Below are 24,739 nucleotides of genomic sequence, written 5' to 3' on the forward strand. Positions count from 1 at the left end.
CCCGCGTAGCAGCTGTACGGCGCAGGCGCCCGCGGGCGGGCGGTTCCCGTCGGGTCGTTCTGACGTGTCGACGCAACGGCCCGGCCCGGCGCGGGAGGGGACGCCGGTAGTACCGACCCGGCCGTTAGCCCCTGTGGCCCTGCCCTGCCATGTTCAACGTGGAGAGCTTGGAGCGGGCCGAGCTCGGGGAGAGCCTCCTCACTTGGGTGAGTGCCGCGGCCAGCAGGCCCCCGACCGGAGCTGGGCTGCCTGGCAGGGACACGGCTCCGTGCCCCCGTACCCTCCCCCACCCCCCCCGCCGCAGCCCTGCTCCGGCGGCAGAGGGTGGCCTCGCCCGGCCAACCACAGCCCCAGCCCGGGCCGCGCCCTGGCGCTCGGGCCGGCTCCAGCCTGGCGGGGTTCGGCGGAGCCCTGGCGGACCTACCGCGGCGGAGCAGGCGATCTGGGGGCTGCCTGGGAGGTGGGACCCTCCGCCGCCTTAGCTCTGCCCCCGCCTCGGAGGAACAAAGGAACCGGCGCCGCGACCGGCACGGTGGGGGGGGCAGGGGCCTGCGCCGGCGCGACGGGAGGAAGCGCCCAGGTGCGCCCCCCGCCCCCCGTCGTGCGGCCCCGTCGTCTGTAGCTTTGATCCTTGACCCGTGGCCTTCCTGGCCTGGCTCCGGTGTGTCAGTGCCGCGTTTTTCTAACCTGCCGGCTGTGCTTGACAGGCTTTCTGACCAGAAACTTTCTTTTCGTCTGTTTCTTTCTCTGTATTTTTAAGTAGTGCTTGCACCTCGAGAGACAATGTTCACCTGTGAAAACGAAGATAATACGGTATCAAGCTAAGAATTACCTTTTTCCGTTTTAACATTTAGAGCTTGGTCAATAAACATCTTCAGGTTGTGCTGTTACTCACAGAGCAGCCAAAATGTAGTGGACATTGAACCTGGGTTTGCAGCTACTCCATAATTTGAGTGGTGACTGTGATGTAGCCATGCAACTTGTATTTCTGTAACAGATGATTTATTGGTTAGGTGTTTGGAACCATTGGATTTGGTTTTGGGGCTGTTTTTCTGTTTGTTTGTTTTCCAGAATTGCCAAGGAAATACCCACTAAATGAAATTCAGGAGTACAACCGGTTGTTGAACAGAAACAGATATTTCCTTTCAGACATTTAACCTGTGCAAGGCCAGAGCTGTGATGGTAATGAGTACGTTACTAGGGAATGACAGGCTAGGTTTCTCTGTGAAAGTCAACAGGGGATGAACAAGGGAAATTTAGTGATTGTTAGAGGTGAGCAGGTGGCCTGGAAAGTACAGAAGGAGGAGGTTTTGGGGAAGAGAGGGCCCCAGTGCTTCATACAGGTCTGGAACAAGTAATCTGGTTTCTCTTTCCTTCACATTCCTGCCAATCTTCGTGTCTTTGTTGCAGTTGGCCACGTGTCCTGCTTTTGGCTTCCATGCTTGCTCTTTCAGGTGGTGGGAATGAAAGTCCTCTTACAGAATTCATGAGCAAGTCAATGTGTGTGAGTCCTGGAAAAGAAAGGCTGAGTGAAAGCCTCAGTGCTAGCAGAAAGAGGAAGGTTTACTGGGGGCTGATGGAGAAAGATCTGTTGCTATATGCTGCTAGTTTCCATGTATTCGTTTTAGCTGTTTTAGGTAAGCTCCTCTTCTGCTCTCTCTTGGTGAAGCAGTTACAGCAATGGGAGAAGCATAAGCTTGAAAACTTACCTAGCAAGTGGTTGCAGTCCCAATGTGTTCCTAATTCCCCAGGTTTCCAAGTAAGCAACAGACTAGCTCTCTCTGTGTGTGAGACTACTCAAAACACATAAACTGCTGCAAAACAAGATTAAATTTTCTCTTGCATGGTATTGGCCTGTTAGGAGTGATTTGAACTGTTGATCTTACACATTATCCAGTCGCAGGTTGGACAAAATTGTTAATGACTTGAGAATATTTTCTTCAAGTATAGCATCGGTGCAAGTCTGTGTCAAATCTGAAAAGATTTCAAAACTAAAAATGTTCAAGCATTCTGTCACTTAAGTATGATGCTCAAATTTGATTTTGAGGTGTTAATATTTCAATAAAGTTGTTTTTAAAACTTCGTAAGATTAAGATGTCTGCTAGCTAGTGAGGGAAATCACAAAATGCAGAGTCAGAAGGCAGTGGCTACTTCCCTGTTCCCCAAAAGAATTATTTGTACAGCCAAATATAGTACAAACCAGTGTTTTGTCTGTGTTTGAAAGGATTGTTTTATCAATTTCTGCACACGTTCAAGTGTGGTGGAAGTTGCATTAGTCTTGATAGAATACAACAGTCACTGGTTCTTGTTTGTGAAGATAAAGAGGGCAAGTGTATCTGTATGAAGCCTATGCAGTGTTAGTGAAAATCTCCACTAATTTTCCAGTGTTAAACAAAAAATAGTGGAAAGAACTAGTGATTATTTTTTTTGGTTGGTTGGTTTTCCTTGCCACGTTTGAGGTTGGTAATTGAGGCGATTGATTTGTTGAGCGGCAAACTTTACTGTTACCCTTGAAGATAATTTGCACATTCTTAGAAAAGCTAAACTATCGAAAAAAGTTATCTTGGCTCAAAAAGCCATCCTGGAAAAGCAGACACAAACCCAGAATGCTTAGAGAGAGAAATTGTAGCAACAGAAAAAGTCTTGTGGCGTTGACCACCTGTAGGAATTATTACTCAGTCACATGGTGATGTTTGAGCAGTTGTTAGTGTTTATAATCTTTGGTTCTGAAACTGTACCTATCCAGGAGAGTCTCGTCCTCTCTGTAGTAATGGTCCATGCAGATCCCTTTACATTTCTAACCTTTGCACCCCCTCAGATATCAAGTTAATAAAAAAACTAGCTGCATCTTTTTTGGTTAGCAGAAATACTAGTGAATTCTTAATCAGCATTGGAATTAGTCAACACACTTCTTACATGAATATGTGGAGTTATGGGTTATTTTTTATTTCAGTATTTTTGTGTGAATTGGCTTTGAAACAGACTCAGTAAAAAAAAAAAAAAAAAAGAAAGATGGTTTCAGTTTAATCCATGAAGAAAGTTTGTTTCCATTTATTCCAGGATACATGAAACTTGCAAAAGAGAATGAAGTTGATTAATCCTCTGTGAAAACTGGTGGTATGAACAAGATTCTTTTTTTGCCTGGTTTTCTCTCAAGTCCCATAATGATACTTGTGAAACCATTCATTTAGATGGGAGAATAGAGCTGTCTTAACTGCAGTTTATGCATACCTGGGATGGCCAGTCTTTTCGATTATGCCAGAGAAACTGGCTGTTCTTAAGAACTGGTTTAACCTCCCAGATTGCTTGCTTCACATTCATACAGAAGTACTTGAACTGGTTTGTCTGTGTTTTAAGTAGAGTAGATAAGGCTTTGCACAAGTCTGAGAACCTGTTCAGTGTAAACTGAATGTTTGCTCAGATGGATGTAGGTGAGATGAAACTGCTCCTCCCTCTCCCAACTCATGATTTTAATGAATGAGAATATCCCTCAAGCCTTTTATCTTGCATGCCTCTGATTCGTATTCTGGTATCTTTAAGCTGTAGCAAACTGCTTACCTGTGAATATGTTGTGTTTTATTCTTTAATATTTCACCAACACCCCCATTTTTGGTGTTACAGTGTAGCTTGGGGTGTAATTCTCAGGTTTTTTACCTCTTTGACAGCATTGTCAAATGGGTTCCTAAATAATTTTTGTCCAGAATTTTAAACAGCTGAGTGAGCTTTTGCTTTCTACCACTTTAGCAGGTTACCATGATGTTGAGGCAGCCAGGGTAGTGGCAACTTGAGCAAAACTGAGCAAAATACTGGAGCCCAACTACTGATATCTCAAAGTTGATATTTATACTGTTTGCAGCCTACTGTAATTGCAGAACTATTAGTCTACCAAAAATCTCCCAGAAGCCTGTTCTGGGACTGTTCTACGCACTGTGATATAGTTATCCAAGCTGCACTGCAGCCAAAGCAGTTTAGAAAAATGTGTCTGTGAGGTAAACCTGCAATGATAATAAAATTGTTTCAGCATATCTAATACAGATTCATGTCTTTTCTGTTTAAAACTTATGACTGGTCCACATATGAACACACAGATTATTTTTTTCTTTTGTGTATAGTGTCAGGAGTGCTTTTAACTCAGATACATCACCGAGTCATTTCTTAGAACATGGAGAGCTGTCAGACATGCATGTGGCAGTTACTCTTTAATATGTTTATATCTGAAATCAGTGTGATGGCTACAGGCTTTTGTTATGTGATCTGAGAAATTTTCTTATTTAACGTAAAACTAAGATGTGATACTGAAAAGATTGCTTAGCATTGGTATGTAAACAGCAGGATTCCTCAAAGAGGTCACTGCTGTCTGGTTTTAAGTAGCAGATTGCTGTGGAGATGTCAAAAACTTTCTTTCCTTCATTATGAAATATACCTCTTATTTTGTCATGTGCTGCCTCCACCAAGCTGCATTTTGCCTGCTTTCTTTCTCTTCCAACCCTCAAGGCCAAATACAGTTTCTGTGGTAGGCGTGTTAAAATCTTTCTAAGTGAGAATTTTGTAAACACTGTAAAAGGCCTTGGTTTTTGCACACTCCATTTAAAAAGCACTCTGGCCATTTACGTGGTATGAATCCTTTGACTTTTCTCCTTTTTGGCTGAAAAATTTTCTTGATACAGTGTATCTCTGTCTTCTGTGTGGTGGCCTGTCCTCAACTGGAAGTATTTGCCAGTGTTAGTTTGAAATATAGAGACCATGTGAACAAGCACTGAAACAGATTTTGGTTCCTCAGGAAGGCTGCTTGTAAATGCTTTGTAGGCATCCTTTTCAGAGAGGATCAAATCCTCTGGAATTGACTTAGGAAAGGTGTGTTTTCTCCTACTGTGTAGTTCCCTCCTTTTTAGACTATGCTGTTCTCGATCCTTGTGCATCTGTGGTTTTAAGTAGTCTTCTGGTTTCTTGTAGATGCATAGATTGTAGGAGACTTGCTAAGCCTGTTTAAACTCTTTCTTCTTTCAGTCCTTGATCATTGACCACAAAGTTGTAGGGTTTCATTTTCTTCTGATGATATCATCACATCAGCATCTCTTATTACTTGAAGAAAACATCACATTTCAGAAGTGGTTGATTGTTCTGGTGATGACAGCAGGTCAAGAGGATAGTTCTGTTTGAATATGTTGCTGTTCAGACGGAGGGGAAAAAAAACCACTGAGCTTGCTAGCAGTTACGGAGCATGAGTCGAGGTATCTGGCAGATCACAGCCTCTGTATATGCTGTGACAGAGCAGTAGGTTGAGCAACCTTTTTTATTTTTTTATGACCTCTCACTAAGATGGTAAAGAAATTGTTGCTCCACCCATTTGGGGGTAGTTGTCTGAGAGTGATATTCTGAGCATATTGGTCACTATGTTTGAAGGAGCTGGGGTGTCTAGCACCATTATTAGGTTATAGGGATTTTTTTGACCTATTGCTGAGAGGTCAAGCAGAGGCAGAAGAACTTCTTTGGAAGATCATATTGTAGAGTAAGTAATATCAGGCTGACAACATATGAATATGATAGTGAAAGATAATAAGGTACAGTTTGTACCTTCTCCCCTTCTTTTAAGTCAACAACAGGAAGGAAGGCTGAACACAGAATTTGGAGGTGCAGACATTATTCTTCATGTGTGCATTTTGACACAGTGCTAGATTTGCGTTCTTTGGGGCCTTGTCCCAGATTCTGCTTTTTTTCAATTTATTCCTTTCTGAAGAGCTGTTCTATAGCAGTGGTATGTTTATAACAATTACTAGTTCTCTGAAGAAAAAAAAACATTTAGATGTGATTCAGTATGTGCACAATTTCAGCTCCCAGTTCTGCCCCTCATTCTTTAGAGGGGGCTTTGTGAGATGTTGTTTGGAGGAGAAACGGATTTTGCTACTGAGAACTGTGAACCTTAAACAGTATAAAGGAAACAACTTTTCTGTTAGCTTGTTAATCTCAAGGTGGGAGGTAAGGAGAGAAACTTGTTTCTATCTTCTTTTTGAAATACTTTGAAATACAATCTTTTTCAAAGATGAAGACAAATTGTGAATTTTGCAGAATTATCTTTGTCTTAGTGTAACACCACTTTGAGGCTCTGGAACTGGAAGATAATATTCTGATATTCTGTTCTTCCTGGACCATCAGAAGTCTTTGCTGCAATATGTTTGACTTCTGTAGAGTAATTACAGACTTTCAAGTTGTGGAGCAGGGAAAGGAGAAGAGGAAGGGCCCAAGACTCTGTTGCACTTGCTGCTGTCTGCTTTCTTGGCTGATCTGAGGACTCCTGAGTACTGTGATAATTTAGAAAGATTTAACTAACTTTGGTCTGCCTCCAGCTTCAGAGCCTAAGTCCAGGGTTGCTTAATAAATTTAATCTGTAAGTCCTAGTCATTAATTTAAAAAAAACAGTGAGGTTATACACAGCAACTAACACTAGCGCACGGTTAAGGCAGGAATGTGTGGCTGGAAGTGAGGGGAAGAGGGTATTACTGTCTGTCTTGTGGCTTTTGTTGCCAACAGCCTGGCAGGTCCTGCCGTACAGGAAAGGGAAAAGGATTAACTCCTTCCCCAGCCTACTGGTAGTGGTTTCCTGCCCTGAAGAGCATGCATGTGCTGTTTTCCTGGCTGCCTTACTTTGCCATATGTGACTTGGTCATTGCTATGGGTTACTTAGTACTTCTCGTTCAGCTCAATGAACAAAAGACAGCATGGAAAGGAGCAGGAAGGTTGTAGTGGAGGGAGAAGCTCTCTAAGGATAAAGGCAGGGTGAGTCCAGCCAGCACTCCACTCCTGCCTGTGGCAGGCAAAAGCTTCTGAATGAAAACAAAGCTGAAGTTGTGTTTCAGTGGACTAGCTGAGGCCACAAAGGGATGGCAGCTTTTCAAACGGGGCACACAGGAAATGTTTTTGGAGTAGTGCATGTAGGGGAGCAAGTATTGCACAAAATGATGTATTGTAAATCTGATGATAATGGGCTTCGGCCCTAGAATTTGTAGGGTTCTTTCACGCCATTTAGCTGCAAGCTTCTTTGCAAGTGTACACTACGCCGCACTGCGAGTGTAGTGCTTTGTGTCCTCTGTGGAAATCCTGTTGATTGTTAGGAGTTAAGTCTCTCAGGGTAACTAGTTTAGATACTTAAGCTAAACAACAAGTGGGTGTTCATGCCCCACATATATGTATGTTATGGGGGCATTAGATCTGGGAAATGAGCATCCGTATTTTATTCATTCCAGAATTGCAATGTATTAAATGGGTTATAGCATATCCTACATTCCTGGATTATGTAAGTTAAACCTTTGAGTGAACTTGTTTGCCACGGCAGCAAGGTATCCATAGTTTTATTTCAGTATAGGAATAAGTAAAATAAGTGTGTTTAACTGCAACAGAGATTATGGTTGTTTTATCAACTCTGCTGTCCCTTTGCTGGTTAGGAAAAAAACCTAGCAGGACTTGATCACTCTGGCATGATTTAGCTGATTTTATTTTATGGACAGTGCCTAAAGATGTGGCAGCCTGTTCCATGGTGGTTCCTGCCTTTCTTAAGGAATCATGGAATTTGGTCAACCTCTGAAAAATCTTGTTCTGCATACCTACACAGTCTCCGTGAAGTTCAGGAAAATATTTGCTGCAATACAAATCCTGGAAATGGAGACTCAAACTGCAAGATATGCTAAATTTAGTGGTGTGCTATACATCTGCGTTGCCAGTTCTAGAATCTGCTAAGTCTGAAATTTTTTAGCCTGATGAAAACTTACTGCCAACTCTCTCTGAATCTTAGCATTTTAGATGCTAAGACTTTCTTACCCTTGTGATCCTGTGAAAGACTCTGTTTCTGCACTGATCAGAAAGTTTGTGCAGATGATATTTCAGGAGAACTTAGTGCTCTTGGATTCATCTTCTGTGCCTTTGGGGGAGAGTTCTTTATTCCACCTGTCAATAGAAACAGTACTTTTCATCTAAATTATTGCTGCAAGAGGGTGGAGTTGTGGGCTTTAAATAGTTATTCTTCTTTTTCTGTATTTTGCAAGGGAAAAGTTGTCATCTCTGTTCACCTTTTTTTCAAATAATATTAGAAATATGTAAAAATTTGGACTACTAATGTGCAAAGCTTTTTCTGGCTAACCACTAGCCAAGAAGTTAATGGACTTTACTTTGCCTTATGCCATCAAATAAAAGCTATGCCTTTCTGCCTATCCTTTATCTTAGTGTGGGCACTAAGATAAATTTGGGCACATTTCCCTGGTGCTATTCAGGTTTCTAGTAGCCTAGCAGTCTTTATTCAGGATAAAAGAATTTTGCTGCTTTGTTCATTGAGCACTGTTCTGCTATTTGTATTTAACACCTACTTTTAGGGAACAGTTCCATTACCCTCCTTTGGTGAAACTTCATGCATCCCAATTCTATGGGTTGCATTATCATCTAGGTTTCTGTGAGTCAGAGTGCTGAAGACAGAAGATATCCTACACTTCCTATGTTTAATGTAAAATCACTTTTATTATGTAATTTTGTCAACTCTGGGTAGTAGAGATGGAAATTTTTTGCACTCTGATCAGCAGAGGAAGTTGATGGTTCACCTCCTGTAAACTGACATTTGTGTTTTCTTCCATGAGATGATGTTTCTAGTCTTAAAAGGCACTTTTTTAGGTTTATAAAGTTCATTGGTGCTTGGTGGAGTGTGAATGCATGTATCCTGTAAATGTGGGTTTACTGAGGTAATGTTTCGCAGTTTTGCACTTATTAATAGCTTGTATTTTGAGAAAAGAAAAGAAAGCATCAATGGTAAATATTTTTAAATAAAACATGATTAAGTAGATGAAAGCTTGGAAAGAACTGTTGGTTTACGGTGCTCTGTTAGGCATACCTATTATGTGCCGTATTTTCATTTTATCTTCATCACAGATGCTGTGTAGTATTCTCTTTCATCAGCTGACTCACCTGGCTTTCAACTGAAAACAGGAATACATTCATTTTCTCCCTGGGAGCTGGTATATTAGCTTGTCTTCTCATGGATGATTCTGAAATGGTTAAACCAAAAACCATTCAGACTTGAGACTCTGTTCATTGTATCTTAATAATGTGTCATACTTGAACACTTCAGTTAGCAGCAATTTAGTGGCAATGCCAAGATAATACAGTAATAACTGTTTTATTCTGTCATGGCGCTCTCATCTCACAGTCCTTTAAAGTAAGCTTTAGTCAAGGTATCTCTTCTACTTTCTGCACTGTGTTTCTGCTAAGGAAATATTTCATAGTTTGTTTTCCAAAGATTAATGAAATATTTTGATTGAGATCTCTCATGGCTTTGACCTGTTCAGGTATTTAGGGTCGAACACAGTATATATAAAATAAGAAGGAAATTCATAAAAATAACATTCAACTCCCTTCTCCCTGAAAGAATCCCTACCCTGGCCAGTAATGTAAAGCCCTTGCCATTTCATTGTTTGGCTGAGTGCCTAATCTTATGTCCTGTTTTTTTGGCTGGGTAGAGTTAATTTTCACAAGAAGCTGGGAGAAGACACAGCCAGCTGACCCAAATTAGCCAAAGGGGTATTTGATACCGTATGACATCATGACCACTATATAAAAGGGGAGCGGGCCAAGGAGGAGGGATCACAGCACAGGGACACAGGCTGCGCTTTGGATTCTGTGTGGTGAGCAAATTGCATTGTGTATTACCTGCTTTGTATATTCTTTTATTGGTATTGTTGTTATTTTCCTGTTCCTTTGCTGTCCCAGTAAACTGTCCTTATCCCATCCCATGAGTTTTACCTTTTTCTTCTCATTCTCCTCCCCATCCCACCAGGGTGGTGGTGGGGAGTGAGCGAGTGGCCTTGTGGTGCTGCCAGCTGGGGCTAAACCATGACACCTTACAGCTGTATTACAAAGTAACTCTTGAGATTTTAATAAGGAGAGTCTGACAGCCTAAAAATCAGTGAAAACATCTGGAAATTCAAACCCTGAAATAAAACTGTTGCTTGTTGGAGAGCCTGGATCCCCTTTGTTTCATGCAGTCTGCTGCTGTCTTGGAAAGCATGAAAAACTGCAGGGTTGCCCTGACCCATGTGCAGGACCTTGCACTTGGCCTTGTTGAACCTCACGAGGTTCACATGGGCCCACTTCTCAAGTGTGTCCAGGTCCCTCCGAATGACATTCCATCCCTGAAGCATGATGCCAAGGCTCCATATAGTGGTACAAGAAGTAAGAAAAAAAGAATCGTAATGGGGAACAGGAATTAATTTACAGCTTTGGGGAACTAATGATTGGACAGTATTGCAAACACGCAAGTAGGAGCAGTTATAGCAGGATGAGAGAGAAGTCTTGCAGGAAGAAACACATCACAATGCACAGGAAGGGCAGTGTTTTAACAGCTGTTATTGAATAGCTGTTTAGAGGCACACACAAAAAAAAATATTTGCTTCTTTGTCTCCGCAGCTGGACTCTGCTTCTGCATTGCCACATTCTTACCATTCTTCTCCCTTATGGAAAATGAACTCTACTGTTTCTTAGAGTGGTGTCATGGTTTAGCCCCAGCCAGCAACTGAGCACCGCACAGCCGCTTGTTCACTTCCCACCTGACAGAATGGGGGAGAGAATTGGAAGAGTGAAAGTGAGAAAACTCGTGGGTTGAGATAAAGACAGTTTAACAGGACAAACACAAAAAGGAAAATAATATATATACAAAACAAGTGATGAACAGCACAATTTCTTACCACCTGAAGTTGATGCTACACATGACCCTCAGCTGCCCAGCCTCCCAGCCCACACACACAAGCAAAACAAGACAAGGAATCTGTTCACCACTACCCATGGGCAGGCAGGTGTTCAGCCATCTCCAGGAAAGCAGGGCTCCATCAGGCCTAACAGTTACTTGGGAAGACAAACACCATCACTCCTAATGCTGCTGTGCAAGACCCCCAGCTACCATGCCAGGCCCTCAGCTGACACAACTCTCAGGCCCCACTGCCCCAGTTATATACAGAGTGTGACATCATCTAGTACGGAATACCCCTTTGGCCAGTTTGGGTCAGCTGTCCTGGCTGTGTCCCCTCCCAGCTTCTTGGGTGCCCCCTGCCTTCTTGTTAGCAGGGCACTATGACAAGCTGAAAAGTCCTTGACTGCTTGGCAACAACTAAAAACATGAGTGTTATCAACATTATTCTCATCCTAAATCCAAAACACAGCACTATACCAGGTGTCAGAAAGAAAATTAACTCTATCCCTGCTGAAACCAGGACAAGTGGTTTAGCGTTTTCTAGAACTATCTGAGAGTGGAGTAGGAGTTTAACTTTGACGTAAATTTGTAAAGCTGTTTTATGTAGGGGTGTTTTTTGAAGAAAATTTGTTACTTTCATATCTCTGAAGGATATATGAAAAGGATATAGTTCTTTTGTTTTAAGAGCTGAATAAATGTTTTGTAGCATAAATTTGACACCTTAATTGAAATATTATGCCGTGTATTCCTTTCCTATGCAAGCAAAGACATTTATTACAAAATTTAAATGTATGTGAAAAAACAAGTCATAGAATTAGTTTTAGTCTTTCTGTTCTTTGTCATCTATGAAAAGCATTATTGTCCTCAATGGCAATCTTGCTTATGTGACTTGGGGGGAGGTGAAAGAGGGTTCAGACTGGTTACATGAGCCTTAATGACAGTTTTGACCTTTTCTTGTGCATAAAGTATTGGGGAAGTATAATGATAAAATTAGATATAAAACAGCATAGAGTATGCATCTTGTTTTTCTGTGTTATGAAGTAGAAAGTCTCTCCTTCACACCAAGAGAGGAAGGGAGAAAAGAGCTTTGCCTTGTGTGTTTGTACATTTGCTGATATGATAGTGGGAGGGTTTCAGATAGCCTGTATGCTCTGTGCATGAAAATGGAGTTGATGAGTAGAAGCCATACAGAAATTATGTGTATTGATGAGGTTTGTCTTTTTTTAAGAGATTATTCTTGCTTCTGAGTAATCTAGAATATCACACAGCATCCTCAGAAACTTAGCCTTAGATTGGTCTCAGTGTGTTCAGTGTGCAGTCTCTGCAGCGGAATTTGTTATAAACTAACTCATCTTTAATCATGAGTAATTTTGTCATCAGACAGCTCAGTCCTATCGTCCTTGCCATTCCCTTTCAGAATAGCAGCATTTTTGAATCTTAGCTTCCATCTGAAGATCAGAGGCTTGCCGTAATATGGACCTTCCTGTCCATAGCAGCACTGCGCTCTCCTCTTCCATTTCTCAGTAGGGAATAGTTAAGTTTGGAGTATGTATGTCCCTCTACGTTTGGTCTTGCGGTTGTGGAGAGCCTATGAGAGTTTTGTGTGATTGTTGTTACTTCTAAAAGCCAAGTTTCTTACCGACGAGTGTACTTGAATATATGCTCCAGAAGTACTTGAATGGGAGAACTTTCCAAATTAGAAGACGCTGTGGAAAATTTGGCCTTTGGAGAATGTACTGCTGTTATTTGTAGCAAAGTTTACAAGTTTGCAAAAACAAAGATGCTAAGCCCTGTCAGTAGCTCATTTGCTTGGTTGCTATTAAATCTAAGACTTCTTAATTCCTAACATGAACACTAAACATGTGGCATTTACTGTGTTCTATTTGGTAGCATTTTTTTATTTTTAGTTTTGAAAATCTCTTGACATTGAAGAAGACAAACTTCATTTCTCCCACAGATCCAGACGTTTAATGTTGAGGCACCATGCCAGACCGTGGAAGACTTAACGAATGGGGTTGTGATGGCCCAGGTTCTTCAAAAAATGTAAGAAATTGTTTATTTAACAAATTAAATACACAGTTTTATTATCTATACATTTTTCTGTATTTAAGTGTATTTTAGTATTTAGTTCAAACTTGGCTGGTATTCCATAAGGATGTGGCTTCTCCTATGCTTAGACAGTACTTTAATCTGGAACATGAGTAATATTTTTTTCTCTATAGTTTTCAGATAACTATCTTAAATGCCCCCCCGCCTGCCCCCCCCAAAGAAAAAAGTTAAAAAGTTTTGGTTTAGGGAGTTTTTGTTTTTTCAAGTATGAGCTTACTGGAAAGTAAATTGGATTAAAACTAAGCTTAGAAATTTAAATTTTTTAAAAAGGTTGGAACTAGTGCAACGTAAAGTATTGGCCCTGATCATTGTTTAAAACTACATTCAGTATATCAGTAATGTTAGAATTAGTTTCATGCAATAAAAATTCAGTGATAAACTGAAGGAAACTGTCAGTTTAGTTGTTTGCAAAAATTCTACGTTCTTCAAAGTAAGTGAAGGAATAATAGCTGTTACTCTAGATACTTTTTTTGAACTTTAAGATCAGATAGGATAAAATGCATTAGTTCAACGTCTCAGTGTAATCTAGGATGTTTCTGGGGACTACAGATGTGCATTTGAAATGTAGCTATATGTAGAATTACCTGTTTTCACAGAAACACAACTTTTTATTGTTCATTAGAAACTTAAGCAGCATTTACCAAAGTCAGCTGTCCAAATTGAGCATGCCAGTTCCTACAGACGTATTTTTTTTAAAAAAGATATGCTTTATTCCTTTTAACATGAAGAGGGTACTGTCTTGAGTTTAAATGCAGAATAAAATGTTTTCTGTGTAATTTGCTGAAATTGAAAACTGAACAAAATAGGTAAGAACAGCTTTCTGTTAAGAGTCGTTCTGGTTTACATCAAAGAATTGTAGAATAGTTGAGGTTGGAAGGCACCTCTGGAATATTTAACCCAGCTTACCTGCTCAAAGCAGTGTCTGCTAGAGCAAGTTGCCCCGGAATTGTGTCCAGTCACATTCTGAGTATATGGAAGGATGAAGACTCTACAGCCCCTCTGGGCTATCTGTTCCAATATTCAACTGCCTTCACAGTTGGTTTTAGTTTGGTCTTTTTTTTTTTTTAAAAAAAAAGACAGCAGGGGTCAATTTTTTCTTTATGTTCAGATGGAAGTACTTGTCTTTCAATTTGTACCCACTGTCTCTTGTCTTTTCACTGGATACCACTCAGAAGATTATGTGAGGGTATAAAGAAGGAGGAGTCATCAAGTATTTATACACAGGATTGATAAGATCCCACTGACCCTTCTCTTCTTAAGTCTAAACAGACACAGCTCACTCAGTCTCACCTTATATGACAGATGCTCCAGTCTGTTAATCATCTTAATTGCCCTTTGCTGAGATTCCTTCTATGTCCAGGTGTGTCTCGTAGTGGGGAGCCCAGGACACAGCACTTCAGATGTGGTCTCACCAGAGCTGAGTAGTACCTCCTTGGGCCTGCTGGCAGTGTTCTTCCCGGTGCAGCCCAGGATGTGGTTGGCCTTCTTTGCTACAAAGACACCTTGCTGGAATGTGTTCAGCTTCCTTTCTACCAAGCTGCTTCTTTGCAAAGCTGCTTTCCAACCAGGTGGCCCCCAGCAGATACTGGTGCATGGGGTTTGCATTTACTGAAATGCATCGGGTTCCTGTTACCCCATTTCTCCAGCCTGTCATGGTCCTTCCAAATGGCAGTACAACTACCAAGTGTATCACACACTCCTAGTTTTGTATTATCTAAAAACTTGCACTCTGTTCCATCATCTAGGTCACTATTAAAGATGTTTAATAGTATTGACCCCTTGGGTATGCTGCTAGTGGACTGGCCTCCAACTGAACTTCATGCTGCTGCTCATAACCCTTTAAGCCTGGCAGTTCAGCTATTTTTTAGCCCATCTCACTATCCACTTACCCAGGCTGTGTTTCATCAGTTTGTCCATGATGATGTTATCCTGATGAAGTGGACTGTAGTGGGCACCTATAACAATGTCACAAGGCAGAGCGCATGCATTCCCACTGCTGTCTCACATAAAGGGCATCTCTCTGTCACTGCCCTTCCAGCTTGTTCTTCCCAAAGTGTTTGTATTCATTCATGGCAGCAACCTTGTCATGTGAACCATCCTACCATGTCTTTGTGATCCCAGTGAGACTGTGGCCTTATAACTACACACAGAGCTGTTTCCTCCTGTTTGTTCTCCATGCTGCATGCATTAGTGCACAGGCACTTCACATGTGCATCTAGTCTTGCTGATTCCCAAGAATGAGAGCTTTCCTGGTAGTGTTTTTCTGTAGACCTTTCTTTATTTAGTGTGTATACTTAGGGTCACCCAACCTCAGCCCTGTTTTGTTGACTATGAAGGATCTCTTGTTCACATCATCCCACACCCTTTGCTTGCCAATGGAGTCCACCACTTTGTCACTTGATGTTTGGTTGTATTTTCCCTCCTTTATTGTTCCTTGTTTAAAACTGTTCTTACCACGCTGTCCAGGCCATTGGTCAGGTGGATCCCATCTCTTCCTTGAGAATCAAGGACTGCTCAGAGGTTTCTATAGTCATAAAACCAAAACCCTGCTGCCAGCACCAATTCACAGCTAGTTACTGACCTACAGGATCTGTCTGCTCCTCACACTGTTCCCGCTAACTGGTGCGATTGGGGAGAACACCACTTGGGCCTTGACCATAGCTTCCAGAGCCATGTAATCACAGTTGGTACTTTCCAGGTCTCCCTAGCTGTATAGGTGGTGCCCAGGTGGAACAGCAGAAGGAGTAGTAGTCTGAGGACTGGACAAGCTTTGGCAGTCTTTCAACAATGCCATGAATTCCAGCCCCTAGCAAGCAGCAACCCTTCTGAGATGATGAATCAGTCACAAGATGAGGGTCCTCCATCCTTTGCTAATGCTGACCACTTCCCTCTTGCGCTGCTGCATGGCTCAGGTCTACTAAACAGAGATGATTTGTTTGACAGAGCTCCTAGCCCCTTTACTGCCATGAGGGCACTGAATCTGTTCTGCAGTTGCAAATCTGCAGGTGGAGCAGGAGCCTTCCTCCTAGTGAAAGAGTCAGCTGCCAGTTCACAGGAATTAAAAAGAGGGAAAGAGGAAATCTCAATGTAGTCAAATATTTCAAGGGAACACTTTTTAGCATGTGGAAAGGTAAGATCTGGAGTGTAGAATCCTAAAGGGTTGAAATAAAGAACAGTCTTTCCTACCTGAAACTTCAAAGGTGTAAATGCTGCAAAGTTTCTTTCAGCACTTAATTCCTCCTTCTGTGAGGAAGACGAGGGCTCACTTATAAGAATTATCCAATCTTTATGTATTTTTGGATCAAACAAAACTAATTTCAAGTAATATCAGCAGTCCTCTTGCTTCAGAGTAATTGAAGCATTCTTTCTACTGTTTTAATGTATTTTGTTGGTACACAAAAGATGACACAACACTCCCCCACCCAGTAGAAATGGATTTTCCAACCCAGCATTTAAATCAGCTCACTTGTAAGTTTTCTGAAGTCTGAACATCAAGTTTACAAGTCTGACAGTAAATACAACATAAATTGGATACTGTTCCTTTTTTTAAGGATTGGAAAGATATTGTCCTTTTTTACCTGCTGGAGTATATATAAAAAGGTAGTGACCATATAAGTGGTATGTTCAGTAACCTTTATAATAAGTCAGGATTTCAGCATAATCACCTGTGAATCTGTTTTCAGAGCATAAAAAAAAATGTAGTCATGACATACGCGTTTAGAAAAAAGGTAGTAGTGACATTTAATTTAGGTATTTATCTGTCTTGAACTTCAGTAGTTCTTCCATAGGGTACAGTTTCCACTTATCAGTTGATCTATCATAAAGTTAACTGTATGTTCTTGATTGACTAGTTCAAAGACTAATGAGAATTTGGATCTAAAACATAATATATCTTGATACAAACCAAAATGAAACTTCAGTGTTAAAGGCCCCTCAATAACCTTACTGACTATTTTAGCCTGGTACTACCATGACTTGAAATACTGCCTTTCTCTCTGCCTCAGTGTTAAGAAAGGAAAACTGTTCTGAGATACTGTTTTCAGCTGATGAACTGATGTTTTAAAAAGAGATGTACAGTAGAAATACTGCATTTCTGTATCCTCGTTTTAAAATATTTTCTGCAGCAATTGCCCTGCTGACACTGAATGCAGGAATTTTTTGGTTTACTCAGTTTATATGTAAAGATTGGCTAAGCAATTTAAAGTTCCTTCTTAATGCCCTAGGTAATAATTTGAACCTGACAAAATTAGTATCTGGCTGTCTTACTTTCTGATAGTTGTGCTTCATATTTACCATTTTGGATACTTATGCAATGAATACATCGATTCCTATGCAGAGATTTAGCAATAATATTGCATTGCTGTTGAGATAAACTTTGAAGTGCAGCAGCAAGCTGATCTTGGATTGTAGAAGAGGAATGATAACATGAACAATTTTTGAGGGTAAATATTGTTGCTTCTTTTTCTGTAGTAATAGAAGATGGCTCCAATTGATTTTTTTTTTTGAAGTAGATACCAAGGGTTGCAGAATAGCCAAACATTGTCTGTTTCCACAAACATGAGATATGGGAATATATGCAAAATACAGGGATCAGCGTTTGTATAGCTGGGTAAGAAAACTGATTAGGAGCATGTTGACAAAGCTATTTTAAGTATTCTTTCTTAGAAACAAAAATAAATTTGACACTAGCAGTGAAATCCTCCTTTTACTCCTTCAAAAAGATGCCACAGGAAGAACACTTAGGAAACAGGGAATGTTCAGTGACATGAAGCAAGCCTAGAGCAGGCTTTTCCAGTCTACCCTTCTTTTTATATTGGCAGCACTGGCTCCCTCTCTGTCCCAAGAAAGATAACCATGTAGAGGAAAATTTTTGCAAGTATAGAAATTCAGCCTTGGCTGCAGTGACCACAGAATAGCGGAGTTCAAGATCCTCAGGGCAGTGAGGAGGGTGCAGAGCAAACTCACCACCCTGGACTTCAGGAGAGCAGACTTTGGCCTCTTCAGGGACCTGCTTGGTAGAATACCATGGGACAAAGCCCTGGAGCGAAGAGGGGCCCAAGACAGCTAGCTAGTATTCAAGGGTCACCTCTTCCAAGCTCAGGAGCAATGCATCCCAACAAAGAGGAAGTAAGACAAAAACACCAAGAGCTCTGCCTGCATGGATGAAGAAGGAGCTCCTGGACAAAGTCCAACACAAAAAGGAAGCCTACAGAGGGTCGAAGCAAGGGCAGGTAGCTTGAATACAGAGAAACTGTCTGAGCAGCCAGGGATCAGGTTAGAAAAGCCAAAGCCCTGATAGAATTAAATCTGGCCAGGGATGTCAAGGGCAACAAGAAAAGCTTCTATAGGTATGTCAGTGATAAAAGGAGGACAAGGAAAAATGTGGGTCCCCTCTGGAATGAAACAAGCAACCTTGTTACCCAGGATATGGAGAAGGCTGAGGTACTCGATGACTTCTTTGCCTCAGTCTTCGCTGGCAAGTGCTTGAGCCACAGTGCCCCACGTCACAGAAGGCAAAGGCAGGGACTGGGAGAATGCAGAACTACCCACTGTAGGAGAGGATCAGTTTCGAGAATATCTAAGGAACCTGAAGGTGCACAAGTCCATGGGACCCGATGAGATGCATCCGCAGGTCTTGAGGGAACTGGCGGATGAAGTGGCCAGGCCACTCTCCATCATACTTGAGAAGTCCTGGCAGTCCAGTGAAGTTCCCACTGACCGGAAAAGGGGAAACATATCCCCCATTTTGAAAAAGGAAAAAAAGGAAGACCCAGGGAACTACAGGACGGTCAGTCTTACCTCTGTGCCCAGCAAGATCATGGAGCAAATCCTCCTGGAAACTATGCTCAGGCATATGGAAGATAAAGAGGTGATTGGTGAACAGCCAACATGGCTTCACTAAGGGCAAATCGTGCCTGACAAATTTGGTGGCCTTCTATGATGGGGTTACAGCGTTGGTGGACAAGGGAAGAGTGACAGATATCATCTACCTGGACTTGTGCAAAACATTTGACACTGTCCCGCACGACATCCTTGTCTCTAAATTGGAGAGACATGGATTCGATGGATGGACCACTCGGTGGATAAGGAATTGGCTGGATGGTCGCACTCAAAGAGTTGTGGTCAATGGCTCAATGTTCAAGTGGAGATCAGTGATGAGTGGCGTTCCTCAGGAGCTGGTATTGGGACCAGCACTGTTTAATATCTTTGTCAGCGACATGCCCAGAGAGGTTGTGAATGCCCCATCCCTGGAAGTGTTTAAGACCAGGTTGTATGGGGCTTTGGGCAACGTGGTCTAGTGGAGGGTGTCCCTGGCCATGGAAGGGGGTTTGGAACTAGATGATCTTTGAGGTCCCTTCCAACCCAAACCATTCTGTGATTCTATGAAATGCACAAGAGCAAGACAGCTGGGTGCTCAAGGTTATTTGGAAAAGTCATGCAATGATGTCAAATGGCAAAGAGCAAGCACAGCCTGAAAGCACCAGGTCAATGCAAACAGATGTCATTTGCAGTGAAACCTTGACATTTGGCTTTGATGTGATAATCTCTCAACAAGTTAATCTTCCAATGACAAATGTATTGTCTTGACTGGAGATGCAAAGCTTAAACACTGTTACTCTTATTCCAAAGATAAGGGTAAACTACTATTTCTGTACTGCATGTTCCGTGAAGTTTGGGTATCTTTCAGTATAGCTGCCTCCCATTTAGGATTCTTCATCAATATGTACTCTTTGAGGCTAATAGAGCGAGTAGGTTAATTACATGAAGATGGGAGGGGAGAATTCTGACAACTTTTGGGTGCATCAGGACTTTCACTATAGCAAATTTAATTAAAGTTCAAAAAATAGCTGAAAGAGCAGATTAATATATCCAGTGAGAATTAAAAAAAAAAAAAAGAAAAAAGTTTGCTATGAATGAAGAAAATGCACTCAGTGAAGAACTCACATTAAGTGAGGTGGAGAGCATTGATGAAAACTGGAAGATGTTGGGGTGATCCAGTGATCTGGATATATTTTCATAAGTAAGGATAGCATTTCTTCTTGAAAACTTTAAAGTTTGAAAGTCTCTATTCTTTCTGTTTTTTTAACCTCCATCTTTATAGAGAGAGTCCATTGGTACTTACGAGGGCAGGACATAGTGGAAACAAGATGAAATTAAGACAGTAGTTTATGAGGAGGAACAGTTTCAAAGAGATCCCTAGTTCAGGGAATTAGTTGCTTTAGATATACAGAAAACTTGCACAACACAAACTGTAAGATTTGTTGTCAGTGAAAGAAAAAAAATAAGAATATTGCTTATTCATCAGCTGATAAAAAAACCAGCTGTGCCTCATGTCAAGTATTTAGAAGGGGCCAGCAGCTCCTTCCATTGTTCTCAATTTTTTTGTACATTGTTTTTTGCACTCAAAGTAGCAGCTCATTTGTAAGTAACGGGCATTCATCAGAAGTAACAACTCATGTAGCACAATTTTCTGACTAAAAGTGCTGGAAGAGGCTGTGAGAAGAAAAGGGTACAGAAGGAATTACTGACACATTCAGAAGCTTTTCACTGATGTAGTGTTTGATATAAAATGGCAGAAATGTGTGCTATGTATCCAAGCATGATCATTTTGCTTACAGATTCAGTTATTACTAAACATATTGTTGCTAAATCCCTGAAAGACACTTTCTTTTTATAATGAAAACTTTATCTTCAAATTTCAGGTTAAAAACCCATTGAATGGAATTCTCCAGTGCTAACTATATTATCTCAGAGGAAGAAATTTAGCCTATGCTTTTGCTAAAAATCTAAATAGCCAGATACTAATTTTTGCTAAATCTTTGTATTATTCCGTAAGATTCACTGTTTGTTTGTGTTCAGATATGAAGGTTACTGGTTCTTCTTGACTAGAATTGTTACGAAATACAGTAAGATAAGAGGCCTATATACATTCAGTGTTGACGATTATTTTAGAGTGCTGTAGTCCAGGAGGAAAGATAGTAAGCAAAAGAAAATGTTCGAATTGTCTGAGTAGACTGTCTGCCTAAAAGCATGTAGTTTATGCAGATAGAGCAGATAGAAGTGCTATAGCTGGCTTCTGAATTGCATCCTCTTTTTCTTCATGTTTTTTGGTTGCCTTCACTAATGTTACTCACGTTTTCACTGTACATTGGCATTCCCAGAACAGCACAATTCCCTGTTTTATACTACAGTTTTAAATTTTCCTTTCATCCCACTCTGGAGACTGTTTAGTACCAGGTGTCCCTCTTGTTTTAATTCTTTCTTCATCTGTCATCCTAGCCTTGGTAAATGTAAGAGATGATATATATTTTGATTTGTCATCTGTGCATTGTGCCCCACTTACTGAATTATTCATTTGTGATATTATACATTGCAGCATACTGCGTATGTTTTGACACATGCAGAACACAAAAGCTGTGCTTTTGTATATCGCTGGGGGAGCAAAATTTTTGTAAACAGACGTTTCTTAAAGCAGCTTACTGTACCACTGTTAAAATGAGTAATAATCATGAGTTATACTACATGCTCTGGGGGTTGGTTTTCTTCAGAAGAATATTTCTGTCTCTTGGCATCTATGATGTGGAGAGATGATCGCTTAAATAAAGGAAAATTTGCATACAAAATAAGATGGAGATGGTATAAATGAGCACTGCTGAAAACAACATCACATGAAGCATTAACAACAGCTTAAGTATCTTGTGTTCTAAAGAGTCCCAGTTATCTGCATCTGTTCAGATACTAGGCAGCAATCAACTGATATACAAACACCTTTATAAATGCGGAAAGTTATCCAGTGCGAGAGATTGTCCAAATTTGGATGTAGGCACAGGAACTTACTGAATTCAAAATGCTTGGTTCAAATAAGTCATCTCATGGTAATGATGATGCTCCAGTCAGTTTTCTGCTGACCTTGTTTAGTGCAGTACCTCTTCAAAATAAGCTGGTAGAATTTGTAATCACAGCTGCTCAGTTCTTAACCACACATTTTCATATTTGCTCAGGTGATGCTTTTTCAAATGCTGTAAGAAATGACAGCATCTTTCTTAATGACATGGACTAAGGGAGTTAAAGAACTCTGAATATGGTTGAATCATGATTCCCAAAGATCAGGAGGGAGACTTGTTTGCAGCAAGGGCTGTGAATGACCTAATGTGTGCAAGCCCCTTTTTAAAAGTATTTCTAGAAACTCTGGAAATTTTTTATTTCAGATTTGATTTCCATCAGTTTGGTATATAGAGAAAAGCATTGCTGTTGGTATTAATTCGGAACCTTAATTGAACTTTCGAGGACAGAAATTAAATTATAACGGCACACTAGGAATTATTCTGAGATGATTTATAGATGAGGAAAGGGTGATCATTCTAGATTTGTTTGGTGTTGATACCCAACCTGTTGCTTTTCTGCTTGTATTCCTGGCAAAGTGTTTTTGCAATACACCACTAATTATTGTCTGATGTGCACGGAGGTGCTGTAAAGAGAATTGTTGGTACTATGCTGGCCACAGTTACATGTTGATTTAGAGTGGATTGCTTATCAGTTGCTGGACCCTTGGATGCTTCCATGAGGTTTGTATACTTAAGAAGAAAAACACAAATGGGATCTATGGGAGAGGACTACCACACTGAATTTAGATTTAATTCTCAGGGGCCTTCCTTATGTGTGTCTGATGGCATATAGAAGGGTGTAGGTAGCCCAAGACTTCTATCAAGACAGTGAAGGCCGTTTGCTGGTCCATGTGTTACTTCTGCTGCAGTAGTAGCTAAAAAAAGCTGCTTAGTTGCTATTGAAGCTTCCAGAGTGGAATGAGTTGGAGCTGACCCTGAAATCTTACTACTCTTCCTCAGCCGATGCCCTTATTGTTGAAATTTGGATACGCAATATTAGCCATCTAGTCAGTCCAAGTATACATCTGCTTGTGGGCAGTTGCCTATGCTTACCCATGTTGCTTCTTACAGTCATTATTTACAATGAAAATGGTAAGTCAAAAATTGGTATATTCATGGCACTGCAGCCTTGAAGCAGCTGAAGATGTTAGTCACCAAGTGCAATCCTTAAAATGGTAAGATGCAGTCCCTAAGAAAGTTCCGTTGGCCCTTTTTTGCTGGTGAAGCACAGATAATTAGGCGTACCTTCTTTCTCACTCAGCTGCGTAAACACTTTGTACTTGTGAGTCTGTTGTAGGCAAGGCTCACTTGGCTGTTGGCGATTCCCAGAAGACCCATCTGAAGGGTAGCAGCAGGGTGCTTTTTGAACTCCACACCTCACACAGAAACAAGTGGGGCTACATGGGGCTTGAACGCGCGTTTTTTTCATTACTGTCTAGATGATTTTGTTGTGATTGAGTGGAAATCAGGTAAATTAAGACTTTTTGCAAGGAGCGCCATTTGTTTCGTGTAAAAGCTGAGCCTTCTTCATCTCTAGTAGATCTTGTATGTATTCAAATCAATTTCATTCTTAGGTTTACCTGTCTTCTGAGGGCAGAGAGGCCATTTGAAAGCTATTTGAAAACATCTATTTCAAACCCAGATGAAACTCTGGATAAGACATTGCTTTTTCTGTTTCATAGTTTAAGATTCTGTCATCTGTGCTGGAACTGCACTGTTTTTGAATGGGAGTAATTTGGAGTCATCAACTTAACTAGTAATTAAAGCTGTTCTTCCAGCTATATGTTTGCGGATGCCATGTCAGAGGAAAGGAAATATGCCAGAGTCTGGAACAGATTGTGTAAAAATAGTAATTGGAATGTGTCAGTAGAGAAACACTGCTGTTTGTGATCTCTCTCCATTGCTGTGTATTATATCAAGAGCTGCTTGCAGACCTTGATGCATTGTGAAGAAGACATTTTGGGGAAGATGGAGTACAGGAGATATTGTGCGTCAGGTACAAAGTGTGGCTGCAAGTCTGTGCACTAATTTAAGTACTGATGTAATTGCTGGTTTACACCATATATGATATAGATGTCATTTGAATCTCCAGACACATTCATAGTTTCCTTGAGCTTTTGCCAAAAGATTTCATGGCATCTTGCCCTTAAAAAAAGAGCTCAGTCCAGAGCCCTTCTATCTGTAGAGGAGACAGCAGAAAATCTAATAGTACTTGGTGGCAAACGCAGAAGTAGAAGTCCAGAAATTATAGTTCTTGACATGAAACTCTAACCCTGACTATATTAACTTTACATATTGGATGAAATATGACCCTTTCCTCCAACATATAAAGAAGCAACTTATGGAAGGCACTTATGAGAAAAAGGAAGAGAGGGAAGAAGTTTATAGAAATATACTCTAGAAGCAGTAGGTATCCTTCTGTTCTTTATCTTGATTGCCTCGTCAAAAGTGCAGAAGATAGAAAAAAAATTTGTGTTTTCTTGAAGAAGCGACTTACAGAACGTGCTTGTGAGAAAAAGGAAGGGAAGGAAGAAGTTTATAGAAATAGAAGTATACTCTACAAGGAGTAGGTGTTCTTCTGTTTTTTATCTTGATTGCCTGGCCAAAAGTGCAGAAGATAGAAAAAATCTTAAAGAAGGGTGTTCACAAAAAGATTTGTCTAGGGTTATCATGAAAAGAGATTTGCAAAAACTGATAGGGTTTGGTAGATGAAATAATAAAGGCTGTTCTCAATAGTACATGCTTAACTTTAGTGATACTTTTAAACCCTTCCCACTGCATAAAGACAACATGTATATTGTTCAGTCTCAAACGTTCCACTTAGAAGTTGAGTAGTTGTAAGCAGTGTATAGCAGTAGGGATCCATAATAAGTGGAAAAGTAGTAATTTTTGTAACACTTTCAAGTAATATAAGCAAATATTGCTCCAGCACCAGCTGATAAATTACAGGAAGAAGAACTTGCAGAGGGAAAAACTGGCAAAATGCATTTCAAGCACAGAAATTCCTCAAAAGTATTAACTACTC

The 24,739-nt window shown here is 40.7% G+C and overlaps 1 protein-coding gene across 3 annotated transcripts in view; it reads left to right on the forward strand.

The window, feature by feature from the left end:
• The first annotated feature begins 14 nt into the window (after positions 1-14).
• HOOK3 (hook microtubule tethering protein 3) overlaps positions 15-24,739 on the forward strand; it is a 90,624-nt gene continuing 65,899 nt past the window's right edge. For 2 of the 3 annotated variants that reach the window (XM_054809806.1, XM_054809805.1), the window contains exons 1-2: positions 143-206; positions 12,678-12,763. In XM_054809806.1, coding sequence (XP_054665781.1) covers positions 150-206; positions 12,678-12,763 — 143 coding nt within the window. In that variant the 5' untranslated portion in view covers positions 143-149. Of the gene's footprint in view, positions 207-12,677; positions 12,764-24,739 lie in introns of all 3 variants that reach the window. The other variant, XM_054809804.1, reaches the window with a different exon arrangement.

This window comes from Grus americana, chromosome Z (assembly GCF_028858705.1).
Source record: "Grus americana isolate bGruAme1 chromosome Z, bGruAme1.mat, whole genome shotgun sequence".
NCBI lineage: Eukaryota > Metazoa > Chordata > Aves > Gruiformes > Gruidae > Grus > Grus americana.